Source organism: Quercus lobata, chromosome 3, assembly GCF_001633185.2.
Source record: "Quercus lobata isolate SW786 chromosome 3, ValleyOak3.0 Primary Assembly, whole genome shotgun sequence".
Taxonomy (NCBI): domain Eukaryota; kingdom Viridiplantae; phylum Streptophyta; class Magnoliopsida; order Fagales; family Fagaceae; genus Quercus; species Quercus lobata.
The window spans coordinates 50,007,141-50,032,960 of NC_044906.1; the positions used below are offsets into that span (position 1 = coordinate 50,007,141).

The 25,820-nt window shown below is 35.1% G+C and overlaps 1 protein-coding gene across 1 annotated transcript; it reads right to left on the minus strand.

Annotated features, from left to right (window-relative positions):
• Positions 1-15,088: 15,088 nt before the first annotated feature.
• LOC115979560 lies at positions 15,089-24,737 on the minus strand. Its single transcript, XM_031101612.1, has 4 exons — positions 23,446-24,737; positions 23,223-23,273; positions 23,038-23,110; positions 15,089-15,258 (listed from the first exon to the last, which is right to left on the minus strand). The coding sequence occupies exons 1-4, from the start codon at positions 24,285-24,287 to the stop codon at positions 15,100-15,102; spliced, it is 1,125 nt and encodes a 374-aa protein (XP_030957472.1). The 5' UTR covers positions 24,288-24,737; the 3' UTR covers positions 15,089-15,099.
• Between the last annotated feature and the right edge of the window lie 1,083 nt (positions 24,738-25,820).

Here is a 25,820-nt window from a genome sequence, read left to right on the forward strand (position 1 = left end):
AACTAAGCTATGGTCTTATGAACCTTTCAAGTTAAGGCGTACCTTTGGACTTTGGGATATGTCTCTCATATGTGAGGACTTCTTTTCTTTTCGACTCAATATCTTAGGGTATGCCAAAACTCTGGGTTATCCTTCCATTTTTTACATCTTTCATTTGTCCTTTAGAATTAGGTGAACGCATGATGTATGGTTGAACAAACAAAAGATATATAAATGGTAACCTTTTTTGATAAGATCTAGGATCTCTCTAGTGTGGGTAGGCTTTTTCCTTAAGCCTAAAGGGATAGATGAGTAGGTTAATCACAACTTGGTGGGCTATGATTCCAACGGAGGGCCTAAGTGGACCCCATAGTGGATTAGTAGCAAACCTGTAACGTACTCAAAGCCCATTATAGGTGATGACATCGATTGTGAATTGGTAGGATGAACTTTAGAAGATTTGGGCCCGAATGGAGCCTTCCATCTTCCCATTCATCACCAACCAAGGTTGAGAGACAAAAGAAACCCAGTGATGTGTGTGCAAATAAGTATTGAAATAGCTTTTATTAAGGTTAAGGTATATTACACATAGGAATTAAACTCGTTATCCCCAATGGAGTCACCATTGTGGACACAATGGAAAGTGTTAGAGTCGTCACCTAGTTATATGGTCTATGAACCATGAATATAGCGTCCTTTCGAGAAAGGACCATTGATCTTACTACCAGAGTATGAGTTTGGAGTTTAGGTATGTTCTTGGAAAGGTGTTAGGCACTTAAAACCGCCCAACCCTAAGGTTGGCCTCCTATCATTGTGTCTTATATCTTAACCTTATCAAAAGCATGTTCAATACTTGTATTCTAACTCACATACATACACTGGCATACATCTAAGCATACAACATGGCATCATTCAACCATAAACACATACATATCTACCTTTAAACAAAAGAAAGTCAAATCCACACATATAATAAACCCTAGCATACATCTAACATGTGAAACCTTATCATATATCTCAAACAAAGTAACAACTAATCATGGTAGCAAGCATATCATGGCAGCAAACAACATCACATTATTAATTAAGAGCATGGTATCTATTTTGTGTGTGTGTGTGTATATATATATATATATATCAAGAGAGGATTAAACAAACAACATGCATGTTCATGTGAATGCATGACTTACCTTACCTTGCAGCACATTAGCACCTATGACATCATGAATAGGCATGTGAATGCATGTTCATGGTATCGAAGCAAAAAACGAGCATAAAACCCTAATCTAAACATGTGATAACAAACAAACATGTGAAAAGGTGAACAAGCAATTATGGGGCTTAAAACATATGAAAAGGGGCTACACAGAACAAACATGTGAATAAAGAAACAAAAAAAACAAAAAATTAGGGTTTCTGGGTAATGGCATCACGCATGCTAGAATAGGTCTGCATACGCATGAGTTCAACCTGCGTACGCAGGCTAGATCATACGTATGTAGATCCTTACCCAGAAAACGCAGGCTGAACTCATGTGTATGCAGATCCTTACCTAGAAAACCTAATTAATACAGAAACATAGGAGAAACCAAACAAAGCAGGAAAAACATAAATCTAGCAACCTAACATGCTAAAGAACATAAAGAAAGCTCAAAACTAACCTAAACAAACATATATAAGCATGAACAAAGCAAAGGAACAAGATTAAAACAATAAAAGATAGGCTAAAAAGGAAAAGAAAGGTTGAAGCTTGATACCTCAAAAAGGAGTTTCCAAGCTTTGATTTTGACCATTCCCCTCAGTCAAATCTATCACAAATCAATAGAAACGTGATTAGTAATTTTAAACTCAAAAGATCAAGGCTAGAAAAGGCCCCAATAAAGTAAAATTGACTTGAGGATGTTTTTTGAAAAACTCTCTCTTTGATTCACTATTTCTGTTGAATCTTAGATTTTTCCCTTAGGATTTTCTGTGTGTCTTGAAAATGTACCATGTAAGGAATTCTAGCTGCGTATGCAAGAGCGTGCCTGCGTAGCAGGCCGTGACCCACGTACGTAAGCTGAGGGCTACTTTGGTCACTTTATTTTCAAAAATAGATTTTTACTCATTTAAAATGTTATATATTTATTTTAACACCTCTCAAGTTAATTTAACATTTGATTGGACCCTAAACCAACATTGGGCCTTGGAATTTGGGCATCATTGAGGATTGGGGGCCTGAGTCGTAAATGGTACAAAATGCGGTGTCTACAACCGTTAGCTTCCTTCAATCTTGAGGTTGATGCCAAACTGTGGTTCCAACTCCTAAAAGAAGAGACGCATGTCATCTCTTGGGACCATTTTAAGCATGGACTTCAGAGTTGGTATAGGCCAACCCAATATCAAGATTTCTTTGGTGATCTTACGAAGTTGCAACAGATGGGTTCCACAAGAGATTATCATACTGAATTTGAGAGGCTACTCATAAGGGTAGGAAAGCTATCACCAGAACAATAAGTGGGGTGTTTCATAAGTGGGTTGAAGGAGAATATCAAAATTGATGTTCAAGCTTGTAGACCCAAGACTCTTTCAGCTGCCATTGGATTAGAAAGACTGTATGAAGCTCGAAACCAATCCATTCGGCACTCCATGCAACCTGATGCTCGAAAATATTTCCAAAACCGATCAACAGTTCCTAGTTCCACTTCCATGCCGATAAAGCAGTTAAGTCCTGCGGAGATGCAAGAAAGGAGGAGCAAAGGCCTGTGTTTCAATTGTATAACAAGTTTGGTTTCTCATTGAAGAAACTAGTCATAAAGAAGTGGAGACGGATGACGCAAAATAAATGCAGAAGTTTGAGGGACACCAAAAATTTCCATCAATGCCATCTATGGTGCTAGGGCTCCATAAACCATGAAGGTTCAAGGGCGAATTGCTCAACATCAAATCATTTTATTAATAGATTCAAGAAGTACTCATAACTTTCTAAATAGTGCAGTAGCAAAAAAATTGGGTCTTCGGCCCACTTCAACTAGGAATTTTGAAGTTACAGTGGCTAATGGTGAAAAAATTAATAGCCCAAGATGTTGTACGGGAGTTTGCACCACCATTCAAGGATTTGCTATCACATCAGATTATTATTCGCTTCCATTAGAAGGGTGTGATGCTGTTCTTAGAGCACAATGGTTGAGCACAATGGGACCCATTGTTTGGGATTTTTCAAAGCTGCAAATGAAGTTTAATTTGGGTGGAAGAGAGGTGATCCTTATAGGGTTAAATGCTACTAAGAACAAGCTTGTGGATAGTAAGGAAATTGCTAAGGAAATAAGGAAGGGGAAGAAAGGAGTCTTGCTGCAAATTAATTCACTTTCCATGCAAACAACTCAAAGTGAATTACTCTCCCCACCTCATGATCATAAAATTCCCCTCAAATCTGGAACTGAACCTGTTTGCAGGAGACCATACTGGTATCCTCACTACCCAAAGAATGAAGTTGAAAATTTGGTATTGATATGTTGAATTCAGGTGTGATTCGTCCAAGTCAAAGCCCATATTCCTTTCCAGTATTGTTAGTTAAAAAACATGATGGATCGTGGAGACTTTGTTTAGATTACAGAGGATTGAACCAGATCACAATCAAGGACAAATTTCCAATACTTGTAATTGAAGAGCTGCTAGACGAATTACAAGGGGCAACATTTTTCACCAAGTTGGACTTGAGGTTGGGTTGCCACCAAATCCAAGTGCAACCAGCAGAAATTCCAAAGACGGCATTTCGAACCCATCAAGGATATTATGAGTTCTTAGTGATGCCCTTTGGCCTCACGAATGCCCCTTCTACATTCCAATCCTTGATGAATGAAATATTCAAGACTTATCTCCGTAAGTTTATTCTTGTGTTTTTTGGTGATATTTTAGTCTATAGAAAAACTTGGGAAGGTCACTTGAAGCATCTTGTGATTACATTAAAGATCCTAAGGACTATTGATATTGTATTTTGTCTACCCTCGATTTGCGTGTTGGACTCTAAAAAATCCAAAAATATTATTTTTCTCTTCATGGGGCTATGCCAAAATGACGTGGCACAACCCGTTCGAACATCGGAGCACCCAAAGTGCCTTTTTCAGCTGAAATGACTAAAATGCCCTTAGTCAACCCTAGGTTTGACCGAAGGTCAAATAAGGTCAAAATCCTCACAAAATAACATTTTTCATAGTTTTGCATCAAACTCGAGCTTCTCGAAGATTTTTAATAACTTTGATCAAGTTTGACCTGAAGTCAATCTTGGGTTGGCCCAAAAACCCTAATTTTGATCTGACGTTCAGAACAGGTTGAGACCAACACCATTGCAAAGATTATCAAATTTTCATTCCAACGACTATTCATGAGTTGAAATCGGAGTTAGAATGGTCGAGATGTCACGAAAACTAGGATAACGCACCAATTGATGCACCACTAACTTCCGAGAACCATAACTTTTGATTCGACCATTGGATTTTCAAGATCCATACATTTTCTGAAACAACAAGTCAATACCTTTCTAGACATGTCAAGATCAACCCGATCAGAAGAGGTTTGAGGCTAGCAACCCTACAAGGGCCGCCGCCTCAAAATTCGTGCCAAGGCTATAAAAGGCCCTATGCACCCTTTAGACCAAGGAGAAACACATTTTTCTGAGTTTTGCTCTTTGTCGTTTTCTACACGTTTTTCTCTCTTCCGAACACCAAAAAACACACAAAAAACATTTAAAAAAAACACATCAAAGTTTCTTGATTTTTCTCTTTTCACCTAAAACACAAGGTACTATTCTTGTACCCAATCTTCTTTTTCTTGTTCTACACTTGGGATTTGGGGTTTAGGCACATAGATGAAGCTTTTTAGCTACCATCCAAACTTCTAACCCTCTAAATCTTTTTCTAGCATTTATCTTGCTATTTTTGCTTGAATAACATGATTTATAGCTTTCTTTAGCGTGTTTCTTGTTTTATTTATGTTTCTAGCTTAAATCTCTTTGCTTTTATGCCTTATGCCATGTTTCATGCTTGGATCTACATCCTTACATGTTCATTCATTTAGATCTACATGCTTAGGGTTTTATGCCATGTTTTCCTATGTTTTGTGCCTCTTTTTGTTCTAGGTTGACGTTAGGGTTACATGCTCATATGCTTGTATGATATTGTTGCCTATGCCTTGCTTGGATCAATGTGTTTTGTGTGTTTATTTCCATGCTATATGGTTAGATCCTTGTCCTCACATGCTTGTATGCTTGGATCCATGCTCTTCCATGGTTATGTGTTAAGTTTCTACACGTTTACATGCATGTTTTTGTACCTAGATGTCTAGATCTATGTTTCCACATGCTTGTGTGCTTGGATCTATGTTCTCTACACGCTTTATGCTATCTTCCATGTGCTTGTGCGCTCCATGCCATGTTTGTTCGCCTAGATCTAGGCTATGTTTGTCATGCCATGTGCTATTGTAGCCCTTTTGTCGCTTTATCTTTCTTTCTTGCATTTTGGCCTAATGGTTACAACCCGATCTAGACCCTATGGTCTTTGTCTGTCTGTACACCTTGGCCCACATCAAAGGGTTTGGATCATCCTTATTTGCATGTCTATGCTTGCTTGCCTTTGTATTTTATGCTTGTGATAGCATCTCTTGTTCTAGGCTTTGCCACACTTGACGCCCTTAGCGAGTTTGGTGGTTGAGTGGTTACATCTAACACCCATGAGGCCTTGTTGAATGTAACCATTTGGGATGCATCACCATGATGCTAGTCACTCTGTGCATACTCTTCCATTTTCCACTCCGCGCGATGCTATACTTACCATGCTTGTTTATGCCATCCGTTGGCTTTCTATGCATCTTTACACGCTTACTTACATGTTCATGCATGAGTCTTGCTTGTTAGTGTGTCGTCCATACTTCAACACAATGAAGTTATGGGCATTTAATCCAAACATACATTTGTCCCTCGCGGACACCACCTTTTGTTTGCTTTCTTGCTTGTTTGCCTTCACTTGTACGCTTGTTTACTTTATACCCATTGCGCCTTATCTATGCATCTTTTCCTTCCATTGCTTGTTTGCTGGTTTCTTGTTTTTACCTTTGCATGTACACACATGGAGCGAGGACGCTTGGAGCTAGGGCACGGTCTCACAGGCGCAAGCAAAAAGGGCACGGATGCAAGCATGTAGATATAAGCCAAGCAGCAATGATTAGTAAATTTAGGGGTCTAGCCCTCCCATTTGGTTTTGTACTCTTTAAAACCCCTTCCTTCCTCCTCCCTTTCTCTCTTAGATGCATTGTATTAGGTATATCATGCTTTGTAACATTCGTCCTCATCTCTAGAGTATGGCGACCCCTATTTACTTTACTACACCTAAATTTTGGGCAATGCTCTAAGGATGTAGGCATTTACTTTCCTGCTCTGTGTGCTTGCATTGTGCATGATGTATGTATATATATACCTACTCGCTCCTTCCGATGTGATTGTCACAGTCTATGTCACCTAAGGCAAAGCGATGCCTAATTTCCGCCATGAAAGTAAGGTGACGTGGAAATCTGGTACTTTGCCCAAATGCCTTAGGAAAGTATAGATTGGGACCACACCCATTCAATAGCCAAACCTTAAAGCCCCCATGCATGCAAAGCCTCGAAAGTCAATGTCGAAATCATGTTTTTACTGTCAATCTCCAAAAATTAAGGTTTTATCAAAACAAAGGACTGTCCTTGGACAAGCGTTATGGGGTGCCTAACACCTTCCCCACATGTAACCAAACTTCTGGACTCAAGAATCAAGATTTTTTTACCATCCACATTAGATTAGGAAAAGTATCCTTTTTATTAGCCTAGGATTGATAATAAAATCAATTAGAAATAGGTGACCAATCATACCTTAGAAAAATCCAATGATTGGTGGCGACTTCACTTACCTTTGGTAAACACCTAAAATATGGCCAAGGTTTTTGCCACACTTCCAAAGGTAATACCCTCCTCCATCGAGAGAGAGAGAGAGAGAGAGAGAGAACCCGAAACTCCACGCAAACCACACCAAGTGCACACAATCATCGAGAGAGGCCTCCAACGAGCCCCACGCACGCGGGAGTGTCACCACGGCAAGTGCTTGAACGAAGGCCCATGACAGCGGTTTTCTGCTCCAATCGAGGTTGGGCGTCGACAAGGACTAACAAGTTATTTGTGAAAATGGAAAAGTGCACTTTTGCTCAACAGGAAGTCAAATACTTGGCCATGTGATTTCTAGTGGTGGAGTGGCCCCTGACCTTGATAAAATTGCTGCTATGCAAGAGTGGACAAAACCAAAGACTGTCAAATCTCTAAGGGGTTTTCTTGGGTTTACGAGGTACTATCGAAAGTTCATCCAAGGGTATGAGAGAATTGCAGCCCCTCTCAAATGCTAGAAAAGGGAGTTTTGAATGGAGCATCAAGGCCGAAGAATCTTTCGCACTACTTAAGAAGGCTATGACTCAAGCCCCAATATTAGTCCTCCCGAATTTTAGTCAGCCATTCATTGTTGAATGTGATGCTTCAGGATCTGGAATTGGAGGAGTCCTCATGCAAGAAAAGAGGCTTATTGCATTTTTCAGCCACGCCTTTCAAGGTAAGAATTTATTTTTATCTGAAAAGAAAATGTTGGCTTTAATTCTTGCAGTCCAAAAACGGAGGCCTTACTTGTTGGGGAGAAAGTTTTTTGTATGGACAAACCAACACAACCTTAAACACTTGTGGGAGCAAAAGATAACCACTGCGACACAAGAAAAATGGCTAGTCAAACTTACGGGGTTGATTTCACAATTGAATACAAGCCGGGAAAAGACAATAGTGTGGCTGATGCATTATCATGAAGGGATGAGAAGGGTGAGATAGCTGCCTTGTCAACACCTGTACCAACTTAGGTGGAGGCAATTAAAGAGGAGGTAAAAGTAGTCATCAACTACAACACTTAGTACAACTATTCCAAAATAGGGAAGCTATTGGGCCATGGGATTATAAAGAAGGAATTCTTTACTTCAAGAACCGAATCTATTTGCTCCCTGATTCAACTTTGGTTCCACTCATTGTAAAAGAGATGCATGCAAGCACCCGTGAAGGATATCACAAGACCCTACAAAGAATGAAGTTAGCTTTCTATTGGCAAGGCATGAGAAAATTCCTTTAGGAATTTATCAGGGGCTATGAAAGATGTCAAAGGAACAAGGGAGAAAATCTCAATCCAGCTGGACTCTTAGAACCACTTCCCATTCCCTCACAAGTCTGGATAGATATATCTATGGACTTTGTGGAAGGAGTTCCCAATGCTAAAGGCAAGTCTGTCATTTTTGTCATTGTTGATAGACTTTCTAAGTTTGCACATTTTATCCCTGTTTCACATCCATACACTATAGTCTCAATAGCTCAAGTTTTCTTTGAGCACATATTTATTTTTATGAGATGCCTAAAAGCATAATATGTGACTGAGATGTTACATTTACTGGTACCTTTTGGAAGGAGCTTTTAACTTGCAAGGAACTAGCTTTAATTTTAGTTCATCCTACCATCCCCAGACCGATGGGTAAACAGAGGTGGTTAATAGAACTGTTGAAATGTATTTGCGCTGTTTCACAAGCCACAGGCCAAAGGAATGGGTACGATGGCTTCTATGGGCTGAGCATTGCTATAATACCAACATCCACTCCTCTACTAGGCGGACCCCTTATGAGATTATTTACGGTACACCACCCCCCAAGGCCCCACACTTCTATCTTATGTTCCTGGCACTTCACAAGTGGAGGCAGTGGACCAAGAATTGAAAGATAGAGAGCAAGTTGACAAGGAATTGAATGAAAGAATAGGTGAAGTTCAACAACGGATAGAAGCTTCAATGTTGGAGAATTTGTGTACGTATCTCAACTTCTCAAGTTGCAACCTTACTGGCAAATGTCTTTAGCTCTTCGAAGGAACCAGAAGTTAGCTTCCAAGTACTATTGACAATTTGAGATCCTTGAAAGAATTGGTCCCGTAGCATATAAACTCAAGCTACTAGAAAATTCAAGGCTACATCCAGTATTCCATGTCTCTATGCTTAAGAAGAAGCTTGGCGCAACTGTGGAAACTCAAGTTCCTCTCCCAGTCATTTCAAACCAGGGAGATTCTATTATTCCCATACCTTAAGCCATCCTTGAAAAGCGCATGAAGAAAGGCAAAGAAGAGATTCTAGTTCATTGACAAGGATTACCACTGGCTGAAGCTACATGGGAAAACTTGGCCGAGCTCCAGTTACGTTATCCATGGCTCACCCTTGAGGACATGGGTCTTGTTAAGGAGAGGGGAGTGTTACGTAATACTGCACTTAGCCCATGTATGGTTAGTGAGCCAAGTTTGCTAAGTCAACTCAGGACCATCAACAGGATAAGCTTAAAGCGGCATGACTTACTTGGGACTCCACTCTATAATTATCTCTTTTATCATCTATCTTTTAGGATTATCTTATCAAATAAACTACCTCATCTAGTGAGGTTTACACTTAGGATTGTTGGGTTTATCATTTATTGCTTAGGATTGTTGGGTTTATCATTTGGTTGTTAATTTGAACTTTGTGATAAGCCATTTGTTATCGTTGTTATCTTTAGGAACAGAATTTATCATGTTTTGATGTAAGCCTTTATATATGGCTGAATGAATAAATAATGGGCTTGTGAATTTTAAGCCAAAACATTGTGGAGGTTGGGTTGTCCTCGAAACAAACCCATTGTGTTAAGTAATTTTACTGTGTTCGTGTGTTGTTCTATTTTCATTTTCTCGACCACGATAGCACCTCGAGGCAAATGCGGAAGAGGACATGGTCATGGTGACCATAACACATTATTCGTTAGTTTTGTTTCCTTTACAATAAGTGGAAGGAGGGGATTTTTTTTTTTTTAATAGAAAGGGAAGGAGGGGATTCGAACCCATATTCTTTTTTATTAGAGAGCCTAGTAATGATTACACCAAAAGGCTTTTGATATTTCATGTTACATATAGATAGTAATAAGTTAGAATTGAGAAGGTTTTAATGGCCTTGTTGAACAAATTGAATGTATACAAAATGTAGCCTGAGCCTTGTAGATCTATAGCTATTTTATTATAACTAAAAAAATTTTGAGTAGAAATACCTATGTTTGGATGGAAGGAAATGATGGAATGCTAGAATAGAGGAGAATGAAAGATGACTATAATGTATTAATATTTGATAGTATATTTTGGTCACATTTCCTTCTACTCCTCTCCTCTTTCTTTATCTCCCTTAGGGTTCGTTTGGTTGGGAATGTGGAAAAATGAGATGATGGAAAATAGGGAAATGATGGAAAAGTAGGAGAATAAAAGAGATTTTAGTTTCCCTCATTTACGTTTGGTTGGAATGGTGGAAAAGTGAAGGGATGGAAAACTTTTTTGTTTGGTTGAAAATAGAAATGGGAGGATAGAAAATAGAGTTTGTATAAATTTACTCATATGTTCTAATTAAAAATGATGCTCAATTAAAAATAATAATAAAGAAGGCAAACAACCAACAAAAAAAAAGGCAATCACCCAAGTTTATTAAAAAGGAAAATTCATGCCGAATAAAAAATAAATAAATAAAGTCCAAAAATGAGGCTATGTATGGTATGTCACACACAAAAACAACAACAACGTTCAGTTAAACCAAAAAAAAAAGTAAAAAGGAAATATGGGCAATTTTGTCCAAATATTTTTACCCAATTTTCTCTCCCATTACAGGAGATTGTGTTTTGGTGAAGGAGGAGAGAAAACTTGTGGACCCCACCAAAATCTCTTATTTTTTTCCATCCTCAACCAAACAACCAAAAACATCATTTTTTCCCCCACTTTTCTTTCCAACAACAATAACAACAACAACGTTCAGTTAAACAACCCCCCCCCCCAAAAAAAAAAAAAAAGAGACAGGCAAGCCAAGCAGCATATTTATGTGATTACACCCAAGTAGCAAAAAAAGAAAAAGTAAAAAGGAAATGTGGGCAATTTTGTCCAAATATTTTTACCCACTTTTCTCTCCCATTAGGGGAGATTGTTTTTTGGTGGAGGAGGAGAGAAAACTTGTGGGCCCCACCAAAATCTCTTATTCTTTTCAATCCTCAACCAAAAACATCATTTTTTCCCCACTTTTCTTTCTTTCATTTTCCAGCCTCCCTATAATCATTCCAACCAAACAAAGCCTCAGTTCCAAACATAGTTTTGATACAATTAAAGAAAATTTTACAAATCACATAATAGAAATGCTTATTACTAGAAAATATCAAATTAATAGTGGATGTGATTTTCTATACATTGTGAAGCATTATTGGTCTCTAATTATTTCTTGAGGGAATTAATCACTATTCAATTATTCATTAGTGCCATAAAAGAAAGGAAAAAAAATCATATATATTTTATATTTTAAAAATATATTAAGTAGGGGGGCGCCTCATACTGAATTGGCCCATGTGATCAAGTACACTTCTACCCTTTTTTTTTGAGATGAAATGTAAGCTTCTACCCCTAAAACCTTGCTCCAATGCCCCCCCCCCCCCCCCCCTCCCCTCCCCCCCCGGGAGGAATTGTTTATATCATATTTGAACCACAATGTGATAATGTATATCTTACATACGTTTCTAAAGTGTAAGAACATAAATTAGCATGATAAAGGTCACACATAGGGTATAGTCCTTTGTTATAAAACAAATACTGATGGTCCTATAGTATTAGGAGACAAATGAACTGAAATGGAGTTAAGCATTCTAAAGAGAGAAGTTTAAACGGAAATTAAAGTGCTGTTTGGTTTTACCATCACTCAAAACTCAATTCTTAAAACTCAATTCCTATCCTCAAACTTCTAACTCATATCACGTATCTTATGCTCTATTTTTCTCTTAACTCACTCAACAATATGTTTAGCTCAAAAGTTTGGGTTTAGTTTCAACTTAAAAACTTAACTTTAACCCAGTGGGGTTGGTCCAGTGTTTGGGCACTCGGTTTCAAAGTGGTTGTCTTGAATTTGACTAGGAGCTCCCTAGTTCAAATCCAGGCACCAGCATTTTGAAAAAACTCCCTGGGCCAGTGATTTACCCCGCTATGGGCCCATTATCGCGAACAGTAATTAGTCTTTGGTTGAAAGTTTTGAAGAAACACTACGAGGAAACCAAAAAAAAACTCAACTTTAACTCAAAAGTTGTGGAAGCCCACATATTTGTTTATTTAGAATGGCAACAATACCACAAAAGTCCACAACCTGCGAAATTTTCTCTCTCCCATGTATGAGAACTTCAAAGAATACATCTGCCACCAATAACCACATTAATAGTACTGTTGCCGTTCTGAATCACCTTAACAATATATCCATCGCCACATCAAGTCACATAAAATCATATATGCACCAACAATAGCAATTAATTGAAAACTATAATGAGAAAATTTATCACTTATTTCAACAACCTAAATAAAATAGCAAAAAAATAATAATTTTGATTATATAGAAAAAATATATACATGTAGTAGTTGCTTGCATATAATTAAAGCCCATCGATTTCAAAACAGTTTCTACAATAAGAGGCATCACCACGCTTCACCAACACCAATATATCACTGCATTCTTCCAATTCAATAGTCAGATTTTGGATCTAAGCCTTAACCATGACAGACACCAGTCATTGTAACTGCCATAAAGAAATTTTGATTAGCCCCATTCTCATATTTTGACTATTTGATTGAACTCAAAATTCACCAAAACCAATATTTTACTTCACCCTTTCAATCCAATGGTCATATTTTGAATCTAAGTCTTACACGTGATGAACACATGTTGTTGTACTCGTTTATTAGGAAACTTCAGTCACTATAAAAATATCTAATATTCTTTCAAGAGAGTTAATACTATATATAAACTTTACTAGGAACTAAAGAGTATTACCTAAGGCAAAAATGTTGGACCAACTTATTATGCACACGACTAGATGTATTCTATCTCCCTTCACCACACCCCAAATCAACCTTCTTAATTAATCCAAGGGTGTAATGTGAAGATTCAATCTTATTCACTAATTTATTGTTGTTTTTCAAGTTTATATCACTAGATCCATGCTATCATGATCATCGTTTTATTGCTATATGAAGTTCAAAATTATTTTTTTAATTGTACTTGTTAAAGTTTTAGACCCCTGAAAAACATAGTGTTTTAACCTAATATATTAACCAAATTGTTACTTAGGTTTATTAAACAGATCTAGGTTAAACAAATATCAATTATATCACAAATAACGAAAAAATAAAGAATACAGTGATATGATGATTTAGGAAAACGAATGAAACAATCTAGATTCAATGTAAAAAACTTGGGGAGGATTTAATCTAAATAATCCACAAGGCAACAATTCACTAATAGAATGGAAGTTTTTAAAATAGACTTAAACCTAAATCTACTACTACCTCATGTAGTACTTACTCACGTTATCACACGCGGCTCCAAATCTACGAACTCTTCTGTTATGAATCAGTTGCACACAAACACTCTAGTTTGTGACTTTAAGAGCTCCACTCAAAGATTTAGATCATCAACTATGATGATTAGTGATGGCAGCAACTTTTACAACACTGGATCTTGAGTTTCTTCAAAGAATATTGCCCGTAGAAGATTTTAGAGAGCTTTGGATACAGAAACCCTAGATCTACAATATGAGGCACAATATGCACTCTTCTCTCTCTCTCTCTCTTAAAAACGTGTCTTAGGGTTTCCTTTAAATAATATGTGAATTAGATTTGAAACTCTAATAACTTAATGAGCTTAATGAGGTGTTGGGCTTAATTAAAATTCTATAGAATCGCATCTCAATCGGTCAAGCCTTCTTCTCAATTGTTCGAACCTGGTAAGTTTCCAATTTCTGAACCTACAGTTTCCTTTTTCTTGTATTTTGACTTGTAACACCTTGAGCATTATCTAATATACCTTATAGACTCTAAGATCTATATTTAGACAAGTTTGTGTTCACGGTCTGCCAATTTTTCTAAATTTTTAGAACCTAACAGTACTATATCTCTTAGACTTTGGACTTTTTTTCTTGGGTATTTGTAAAAGTATATTGGTAGCTATTGCCTGCCTTTTTTGAGCCGATGTTAAATTACAAGCTTGATTCCCAAAAACAAATCTAGGTCTAGTATAGCCGCCCTTCCAGTGGTTGGCATGTGACCACACAGAAAAGACCCTAATTTATTACTAACGATGGTCAAAACGTTCATCGCAAATAACAATGCAATATATATATATATATATATATATTATGATGAAAAAAAATATCTATCAAACACACGAAAAATAGAGGCATGAATTTTCCCTTAAAAAAATGACAATTTCCACTCCAATTATGAAAGGGACCCTAAACACCTTGTTGCACGCTATCATGAGCTTTATATCACTTGTTGGGGAGACAATACCTTAGGAAGATTCTAATTGAGAGGTTAATACAACATATATGGACATCAATTGACCCAAAAATTTAAGTCCATGAGTTTGGATTCAACTATGTTATATTAATTACTTACTTTTTTTCATTATTATTTAATATGAAACTTTATTCACACGTGTATAACCAATAGCACTAGACAACCAATTCAAAGATCGTGGTTAGTAGGAAAAACAAAGGTTATGGTTGAAATCGGGTGTTGTTTTTCGCTACCTAATAGGATAGAGTCGAGTGGGGGAATTGACTCTAAATCCAAGTTCGATTAACCCGTAAGCACGCCTAATCAAAAGAATGCAAAATAAATAAGAGCAAGAAACTGGATAGTCAATTAATCAGACTACAGCTCGTACATGTTAATAGAGACAATAGTAATAATTAAACAAGAAGCCCGCATAGCCTTTTCGGGTTATGTTATTGACCCCAAAACCATAAACATCGTTTCAGGGTATTCCAGACTATTTTTCTCCATCAATTAGAGAAGTGACAAGACAAAAAAAAAAGGCTGATAATAAAAGAAAAATAAATAACAAAGGAAAAGAATAAAGAAAATGGAAAGCGTTATCATAACTTTAACAATGATAAAACATGTGGGAGCCAATTAAATTATGTGCATTTTTTGGAGGTTTTTTTTTTTTGGTTTTTTGTTTTAAATCTTTCAAGCACTCCTACCGTAGTGCAACACCATGACATGATCTGTGGTTGAGGAGTCTGGAAGCAAAGTCGTCACTGCGTCCCTCGTACTCCATATGTTATCTCTTACATGCTGCAACGTCAAGAAAGGTAGAAGCTGTTGCCCTCTACATGTTATCTCTATCTGCTTCCCATCAATCATAGTCACACGTGCACACACATACACACGTGCACACACACACACACACACAAGACGTGTTAGCTAGGATTGAAACAGAATTAAGAGTATCATTATTATGACAATGATAAAGAACAAGTAAAATCAACAACAACAATTGCATAATAAACAGTAGTCTATCCAAATAAGCAATCCATTAATATACATCAACTATATTATATATATATATATATATATATTACTATTAGTGTTTTTTGTTCTGATCACAACGATTCCAGGGAGGCATTATGTAGCAATAGAAAGATGTCAACATCTATGTTTGTCCTTAATAAATTACAACGATTTCTTACCATTTGATGTTGATAAGAAACAATACATTATCCCTTTTAAAAGTTGTTATTGTAAGTTAACTTTTGCTAGTTATTGGTATCTGTATACTTCCACCATATCCACATCTCTTACATAAGGGATCTCTTTTTTAAGTCACTTGTAAGTAAGGACAAATAATTCACCAAGAGAGAGAAAAAAACAAAACTTAAGAATATTATTTTACATAAAATAAATAAATAACTTACCTACATTACATCATATATGACATGTTTTTTGGTGCCCAAAAATAAATGATTTTTTTTTTTTTTTTTAGAGACTGAGCTCATGCTTTGTCACTGACTTACGTCTCCCCCATGCTATGCCCCATATAAATCTTTGTTACGTCTACTTTAACCATAAAATTCCTCTGTCTCACTTTTTTTTTTTCTTACTCCATGATTTCTCAAAATATTTCGGTCAGCGGGTAGGTAATGTAATCTAACGTTAAGGGCGGCCCACCAATATCCCACGATCTCGAACTGCCCGATTTTAATCATTAAAAGGGACCCACCTAGACTTTAATCGTAAGCCAAAATCATGCCCTCTTAGACTTTATTTTATTTTATATATTTATAACTAAGTGATTTCATAATCGATCCAAGCAATAACATAAAGTAATATAAAAATAAAATGTAATTAAAAAAATATAATGGATCCAAAAAGCACGGCGAGGAATAGGTAAGATTATTATATATATATTTTTAAAGGTCCTAACTCCTAAGCGCTAACCATATATAAATTATATATATATACATAGCTATATATTTAAAATCGTCATGCACGTCTCTTTCACGTTGCTTCAGAAAACCCTAATTTGAAGGTCAATATTCCTCCATGAACTACCACCAACTGATTTTCATTCGTCAATTTTATGTGTAATCAAATATAAATAATAATTGTTAAAAGCTTTGGCTTAAAACCTGGCAAAACCTTGTTGTTGGAAGGGTCGCTATTCATGTTAGCTAGTGTGGAATATTATGCCTATATTTTTTTAATTGTGCATGCATTCCATTTACCTAAAATATTAATATAGTACACATTTTTCATGGCTCTTATCCGACTTTCATGGGTATAATCTCTTTTTTTCAACAACTTGCAATGATTCTGTTATAGATTTCTCCTTCATGCATTGCTTTTCCCCGACGTAAAAAAAAATATGTGTGACTTTTGTTATTTCTTATGAATTATTTGTTTGTAATTCAATATATATATATATATATATGTTTTTTTTCTTGGTTTTGCTTATGGGTTTGATGATGAGGTCTTTTAAATTCTTCGAGAGTGCACCACTTAAGGTTTTGATGGGCCTTTTCAAGCACCATCCGTGGGAAAAGGGAGGCAAATTAGAAAGGGCCTACAATTAGCTGTCGGAAAGCTGAGTTGAATGAATCGAAAGCATGACGAAAGAAGTGATATTAGGCATGCAAGATGAGTGTTGAGACTTGAGAGTGACAGGGTCCACGTGTGATTTTCATGACCCTACGATATGATTTTGATGTGCTAGCATCAACCTTTTCTTTTTCTATGTTAATGAGTGTCAACTAGGCCCAAAGATAATCCAGCAAGTTGAACATGTTTTTTACATCTTAAAGTCAATGCACTCTTTATAAAATAAAAAGGACCACCTTCAATATATCTTCTTTGCTTTCCTACATTGATTATTGGCCTAGACTCTTATTCATCTCCATGTAAAAAAGAAAAAAAAAAAGTTTTCTCTCTCTCTCTCTCTCTCTCTCTCTCTCTATATATATATATATATATACATACCTCTAACAGATTGCGGCTAATTAATCAAGGTAATCATCACGAAATATAGCATGATAAATGAGAAAAAAGGTTTATTTTTAGTCTAGGCATATGAACCTAGTATAAGCATAATGAATTCGATAATCATATTTAATTAGTGAATCAAATCATCCCAAGAGAGAAAGAGAAGTCCTAAATTTACGCTAAGATTTAAGTATTAAATGTAAGTTGGCCCTCATCTTTCAAACACGCATATAAAACCTAATAATTGTGGGATTGAGTTGCATGCCATGTGTGATAGGTGAGGGTTGGCATTCAGGGCGGCAAAGAGTGGTTCCTAGATAACAAATGATTATATCACCTCTCATGGCAGTGGATCCAATCCATGAAGAAATTGGTCATCTATGGCATAAGTTGACCTTAATAACTAAGTAAAGGATTGGAAATATTCATTATATAATAGCGATGAGAATGTTGCGTGTGTCATACATGACATTCTAAATAGTTACAATAATATATGCCTCGTACATAACTCTCTTGTGATTAGGTGTACAAAATTTAGGTATAATACTAATAGAAATACAATATTTTTAAGTCGCAGCTGAGAGAGAGACAGAAAGAGAGATAGTTTTTTGATTTATGGTTGTTGTATATAGCTGTTTTATTAGGAAATAATTTATAAAATAAGATACTGTCTTAATCTAAACTTCTTGCTTCATGGCATGAAATGCAAGAAAACAACAGAATATTCGATCCAAATCATGGTATAAGAGTTGACCTAAATACAAGCTTATATAGAAATTCTAATTATATATAATATAATAAAAAAGAATGTTGAGTACGTATGTCATATATACATCCTTCTAATCTAATATATTCTATATGTTGTAGGTGACAGACAATACAAATGATATACAAACACGGTTTTGGACGAGAGAAAGTAAATTCAACCAAACACTACATGGTTTTATATCTTCTTTTAATAATATGCCGTCTTATTTTAAAAATCAGATTATGCCTCTATAAATTAATGAAATGAATGAAACCATAGCACTACGTGAATTTGTTTATGTAAATTATATATAATAATATATTCAATGAGGTTCTAACTATATTTGCTTTTGTTTGCTGCTGTTCTCGTAGCTTTTAATAATCACTTTGCCAGAGTTATTAGTTTTTGTCCTATTAAATCAAAACTTCCCCAAACGCGTCAAGCTTGTACTGGACCAGCGAACAACTGTTCCATTTTTAGAAACCTAATATTTTGACTGTTCACATAAGCTCAATGTAAATGGGCTCTCATCCTATAAATAAACCTAGTTTTCTTCCCAAAATATGGCTCAAATGTACGCTAAGAAATATTTAAAAGATGTTTATTGTCTCATGTGGAAAGGAGGAAAAAGAAGATAAACAACAAAACATTTTATGAACTTGCTTTCAAGTATAACCAAACTTTGCGTGTCTCTATATCCAATGATGCTCAAAGAAAGCCCCTGCATGTCATGACGTTCAATAAACGTCTTATTTTTCCTACTTTATAAGCATAGTAAGTACATAGTGAATCCATTTTGCAATGCTTCACCATACATACATTGCACTTGGCTGAGCATAACTAGGAGTAATAATGTAATGCCTAATGAATCAAATAGCTTAGCAAAAAAGAAAAAAAAAAAAAATATATATATATATATATATATAATTCTTAAAAATGAAAAATGTTTAACCAACCAAACTGCATTTGTTCTATTGGTCTTGGCTTGCTATTAATATAGATTTTCAGCTTGTGAACTTAGTGTAGTTTTTCCCATATTTCCTTGCACATATAAGCCATGTTGAAGATAAAAGGATGACTTTTGTAAATTTTGGGATAAGATCCCCTCTCATTGAATCATCCAATTCTCTCTAATTTTTATTTAGATACAAGACATGCATGTGACATTAAAAATTAAATAAATACTATATTTTGCACATCCTATGTAAAAATGGGAGAGTTTTAAAGGATTCAATTGGAGAGAATCATTTCCCATAAATTCTTTTAAATAGGAATGAATCACACAATAAGGCAAGTTCGTACATGTCCCACGATTCATGCTATTTGTACAAAGATATAGTATAAGAACAACTTAAGTACAAGCACTTAGGGTGTTTTCTATTGAGTTTCGCAATAAAATTCAAAAGAATGCATACTTTAAATTAATTTAATTGTCTGTGGAGGGAAAAATATCATTATTTGTGTTCAATTGGTGAATGTAGCTATATATTTGAATTTAATTGAAAAAATTAATATACAATATCTAAAGAATTATACCTTATTTTTGCTTATATAAAATTCGTGGTATTTGTTACTAGGATCCTATAATGTATATTTTCACACCTATTTCTAGTAAAAGCAGTTGAAAGCCAATACACCTAAAAGTACAAATTTGTATTGACTTGAATTCAAACTCTTTTGTCTATGTTAACCCCCCAACCCCACACATACATACATATATATATAAATATATATATATATATATGTATAATTTTATTTTGGAACTTTTAGGAATATATAATATCTTAGTTAACAACTAGTGCAATGTACGAGAGAAAAAAAAAAAAAATGATCTTCTATTTGTTATATTGTTTTTTTCTCAATATTTGATAATTATAGTACTTATTAATAGACATTTACTATGTTTGTATATGAAACCGTCTATTCTACTTTTTTTTTTTTTATTATTATTATGAAGCAAGATTATGATTGAAGGTGTAAACATAGGAGATTTTAAAGAAAATATTTATTGAATTTAAACCAAATTTTATATATATATATATATATATATATAATATTTAATACCAATCTCCTCTCAAACGAATTGTGGACCTCAAATAAATACTTAGTAGATTGATACTAAAATCAATTCATAATACTTCAAAATAAATGATAATATCAAAAAAATTTGTTGGGAGCTAGATTTCACTTAATGAGTGGGGCTATCTATTTGATTAAATCTCTCATTATGCAATGCACACTAACATTCATTTATATCATGCTTCTACCTACCTCATTATACATCATGACACACTTCCAAATGATTATAGGGTTTTACAAAGAATTATGCAGTCTCTATATTGAGGATAATAATATGGAATCCGTGGTCTAATTTTTACTTGGATTGCTGCTAGATTTTTTGCTCTTTTGTATCAGCTTTTGACATTGCAAGCTATTCCTTGCTTCCTCAACCTTTATCTTATAAGGTATTTAGTTTTAAACTAGTCTAAATTTCTATTCTATGATTAATAACCTAAAAATGAGTGTGCTACTCTATATTAATCTATATTATGCTATAGGTTGTTGAAATAAATGGACTACTCTTTCTCTTATAATTGTCCCCAGGTCAGTAGAAATTCTTCATACAGAAATCTCAAGTAACATTATACTTGAATTATGTTTCATAGGTTTGAAATGCTCAAGTACTACAAAAGGAACTTAAGTTTATAGTAATTATTGAGGGGAGATGGGGTATTCGATGATGGAGTGTGCATGAAGCATTTTATAAAGTAGCAGTACACAACAATGTGAATCAGATAGACTAATTATATCACTTTATACAGTGTATCTCGTGCACACTTAATTATTATAGCATAGAACTATTTTTTGAGTAATAATTACTGTATAGCAAATTGAATCTATTATGAGTTACTTTCACATATCAGTAAATGACAACCTAAAATTTTGTACAACCTTAAACATGTGTATAATACTTCTTTATAATTTGCTTGTATAATATTATACTTATCAAAACAGTCAGATTCCTAATAGCGAATGGAGGCAATAGTTGAGAGCCTAGCTTATGATTTGAAGTGTAATTTTGGTAAAGAAAGTAGCCTACTATATAACTCAAATTAGTGAAAAAATTGAGGTTCGTCTTATGTTGGAACCTTAATTAAAAGGGTGTAGATTGTAAATGATACTATTAAGGTTCTTATCTACTAGACAGTACACACACGCATATATATTTGTGTTTGTGTTTGTGTTTGTGAGAGAGAGAGAGAGAGAGAGAGATGAAATAAGAGGGTAGTCTTTTCTATTATATATTCCTACAGAATAACATATATATATATATATATATATATATACCGGATGATCTCAAGTTTCCATATTAAATCAAAGTATTTTCAGTTGAATGGAAAGTAATTTCTAGCTATTATTGTGCCTAATATCAAGATAATACGATCGAGCTTATGTGAGACAGATCTATTCACACTAATTTTGATTAGCTCACAATCTACAACACATGGGGTGCTAAGTCTTACTCCAAATTTTTTGTGGGATAGTTAGGCTCGTTTTTGAGAGCTTATTTCAGTTTATTTAGTTTATGTATAACTTTATAAAGTTTTACCCTTTTTTTTAAGGTACAAATATTTATTTTAAATCCAGCAAACAAATGAAAATAAGATGTGTCACAAGTTAGCACTAAGAACTGTTTAGAACATAGGACGACTAAATGGAGAAGATTGTTTAATTATTAATCCTCTCTCTCTCTCTCTCTCATCGGATAACCATTAGGGTATTAGCATCCCATTTAAAGCTGTGCGCAACTCTTTACTCTCATATGCAAACTCAAGCCGCGCTCCTAGCTAAGCCTAGTAGACAGTGAATAAATTAATTAGAACCCTTTTAGGGAACTTACTCGTATTGGAAAATTTCAGTCCTAGGATTTAATGATCATCTATAGCTATTTTTGATAGCCTACCCTCATTAAATCGTTTCAGTTGCTAGGAGCTTCGTATTAATGCATATATTGTTTGAGTATGCTAGTGCTAGATGAACTCTAATATGACCAAACCTGTGTTCATAATATTTTCATCTTGAATTCATGAAAGGGTTATATGTTATGACCTATAAAGTCAGGATTTCCACTACCATGGTGTTTCTATGTTGTGTCTCTTTTATACGTATATCAAATTTTTAGATTTAGATATATATAAAATTAGTTAGTGCATTTTAAGTTTGGTTGTGCTCTCCTGTTTGCCATGGAGGTATTGAAATGTTATTTTCATATATGTTTATGGTCTTTCACAGTAAACCCATTTATAGAAACATAAAAGGCTGGCTATCCCTCTTCCATTTATCTTGGGGTTTTGTGGAAATCGGGTGGTAGGTAGTTTTCCGAATTATATCCAGACTTTTCCACTTAAACTTTACACCTAATTAAATCCATCACCAAAAACATCCACAACTAACTAAAACACAAAGCTTACGACCAATTTGGAAAGGCAGATTTTTTCCTGATTATAGTTGTTCTAAGTTCAAGCCATCTTTTTTACTAGCAATAGAGTTTGAGTTGAAAGACTAATAATACAAAAAGAGAGGATGCTACCTAGCTAGAAATATACTTCCCACCTAAATATGATTTTAACAGAAGAAATAAAAAATATCACTAGAGGAACCCATTTTAGTTCTGCTGTTTCCGTCATGTCTCTAATTAACTTGATGAAATCATATATAGCTTGGTTTTCTATTTTCCACTTTTATTTTATTTTATTTTTGTTTTTTATGCACCCATTTTTGTCATTAATCTGACTGAAATATGCGAAGTAGAGAATAAATAAGGACTACAAGGAACCAAGCAAACATCCACATATGCATTTTCAATGAAAAGAAGTTGCAGTAATGATTTTAAATACCTCTGATTCGCTATCCATTCTCAGCTTATTGACCAAATACTTCATCAAAAATCGAACTTGCATCCTTCCGTCCCTGAAGATTTGAAAAAATCAAAATAAGTAACTAGAGAGAGAGAGAGAGGTTTTGGGAACTCAAATGAAACAAAACTTTGTGAAGATAAAAGAAAGAGGATGGAATTTGTTACTTGATTCTCAGGTAACTCTTTGGTATCTGAGGCAAAAATGGCTCTTTTACTCTGCATTGAGAAACCAAGTGAAACATCTATTACAAACCAATTTGTGCATAGTTATATACTCCAAATATAGGATAAAGAAACAAAGGAAAAAGCTTTCCATTTTTTTTGTAGGAAAAAAGCTTTACATGTTCCAAATTGTAATCCTTCTCTTTCAATGAACAAATGAACTTACTGATTTTGGGATGCTTGTAGCATAAACCAAATGCCCGAAAGCGGCCTCCGAGGAGGATCAATAACTCTGAAGTCTAAGCTTGGCCCGGCAACATCGACTCCAGACGGGTACTGAAAGGGCCGTGGAAAGTAGTTTCCGAATGGCATCAAAGGAGAATATGATGGTGATGATGATGTAGAGGAAGAAACAGTCCCCATATTATGCGAGATTGGCCTAAACGCCCAGTTAATCTCATGATGAGGAAAGTTTGAACTACTTCCCGGATGCTGAAAAAACAACGAAGATGTACTAAAACTAGTGGCAGCACTTGGGTAATTCGGAACCGCACGAGGAGCTCTAAATTCTGGAGGCACATGAAACATAGGGGCGCCTATTGGCCTTGCTTGTTGTGAAGTACCGCCACCAGGTAATAGATCAAGCTCGATCAATCCGGAATCTCGTCTCGCTGTTGGGTCTACCTGGTGATCATGATCATCATGCTTGTTGTTGTTGTTGTTGTTGTTGTTGTTGTTATGGATGGCCGTACTTTGAGTTTGAGTGTGACCACCTATACTCAATTGTAGCCAACCTTCATCTCTCTCTTCGTGAATATTATCCTTAGAGCTCGACCCAGCTTCGTTAAAACTGTTAGTTCTTGATTCATCTTGATCAGCCATCTGACCAACCACTAGATCAGATCCTAAGCAAGATTCAGTACTACAATATTCATAACCTTCTACACGGTTCATAAGACCAAAATTTTCTCTATAAACACCACCGCCGCCACCACAACCAGCATAACCTCCGTAAAGATATTGATGATATTGTTCTTTAGAGAGGTTTTGAGCAGGAACCATGGTCATATCCGACAAGAAGCTAGGAACCCAAACCGGCAGTTTCTTTGATTGTTGTTGGAGTCAGGGCAAGCCATCGGTTGAAGATTGAGGAGTATGGGTTTTATATTTGAAAGTGGTAGTAACATGTGGTGTTGGAGCCATGAGAATGTTTTGGAATTGTGGAATTGAAAAAGAGAGAGATACCCATTAACCAGATAAGGGTTTTTGTTGGATGTTTCATCGTAGACATATCAGAAAACTACGAGGAGAATAAACCTTGCAAATCTCACTTTCCATTAATTCTCTTTGTTTGGAAGCTTGTGGTGGGAGATGAAATAGTTGCAGCAGAGAGAGAGAGAGAGAGAGAAAGAGAGATGGTGGTCAGTCAGTTAGATTGAATATTATTATTCTTAAGGAGGTCGAACAGTAATTGTTTTTGACTTTATTTTTAAGACGAAATATATGTTCCACCTGTTTTCTAATGAGAAAAAAAATATCGGGGGTCCTCCAGCTAACAACTTTTGGGCAAGTTTCAAGGACAAAATGACTAGAAAGGCTCTTTCTTTTTGAAATATCACAAAAAGGTCCTTTTTAGCCCTAACAGGGTCTTACAAAAAGCTTAGAAATGTACAAATTAGACAACAAAGGACAATTAAGTCGGCCATTTCATCATAGTAACTATGATTTTCAGGGTTCTTACCCTTTTCGAATTAGATTCATTTTCAAATAGTTACTTATTTAAGTATCAACATTTGCATCATAATTTCAAACTCTTTGATGATCTTGTATTGAGTATAAGGATTAAAGATCAATTACAGATTGAATCACTTGATTCTAGAAGGAAAGCATTAATGAGAAGAGTACTTTTTAAATCATTTTCAAAATTTTCAAGACTAAATTGGTAGTTTATTTTCAAGACTAAAATTTAATTTGAGATTTAGTTTTTCTTTTTGATAATTTGATAATTAAATATAGAACATGGAAATTTGAATCTTAAATGTCTTTATTATAAGTATCTTAAAGCGTCAGCTAAATTACAAAGTTTTTAGCAACTCTAACACAAAATATGAAATACTAAAATTATAGTTTATCATAGTTAGCAACGTTTATGCTTTTGGAATTGAAAAGTAATATATTTCTGTCACACTTGCTATATTCTAATCAAACAGCGGACAGTTTCAGTTTGATTCAACCTATAACTTAAAACTAATGCCAGAAATTAAGAAAAAGGGATTGCCCAAATAAGTGGCTCGGCATAATGACATTACCTGTCAATAATAAGATATTAATGGAACAGAGCACATTGGAGTAAGTTAATTAAGATGTAATTATAAACAAATAAATGGGGACTTTGGCATGCATGATGGTGTTTCCCCACAACCCGAGAATCGAAACACAACACGACGTGGGCTTTGTTTGCGAAAGCCATGTGCCTCCCACCCTCCTTCCAAATACTGTACGGCCTCTGGAATTGTCAATTTATCCACTTTCTTTCCTTCTCTCCCTTCTTGTGTTCTTTTCAGTTTATAAACCTCTTTTATGGTGCTAAAGTTTTTGTTG

Coding starts and splice junctions, on each gene's coding strand:
- LOC115979560 (XM_031101612.1), bottom strand. CDS start 24,287: ATGACCATGGTTCCTGCTCAAAACCTCTCTAAAGAACAATATCATCAA. Junction 23,274..23,445: donor CTACAAGCATCCCAAAATCA/GTAAGTTCATTT, acceptor TTCTCAATGCAG/AGTAAAAGAGCCATTTTTGC. Junction 23,111..23,222: donor AAGAGTTACCTGAGAATCAA/GTAACAAATTCC, acceptor TCAAATCTTCAG/GGACGGAAGGATGCAAGTTC.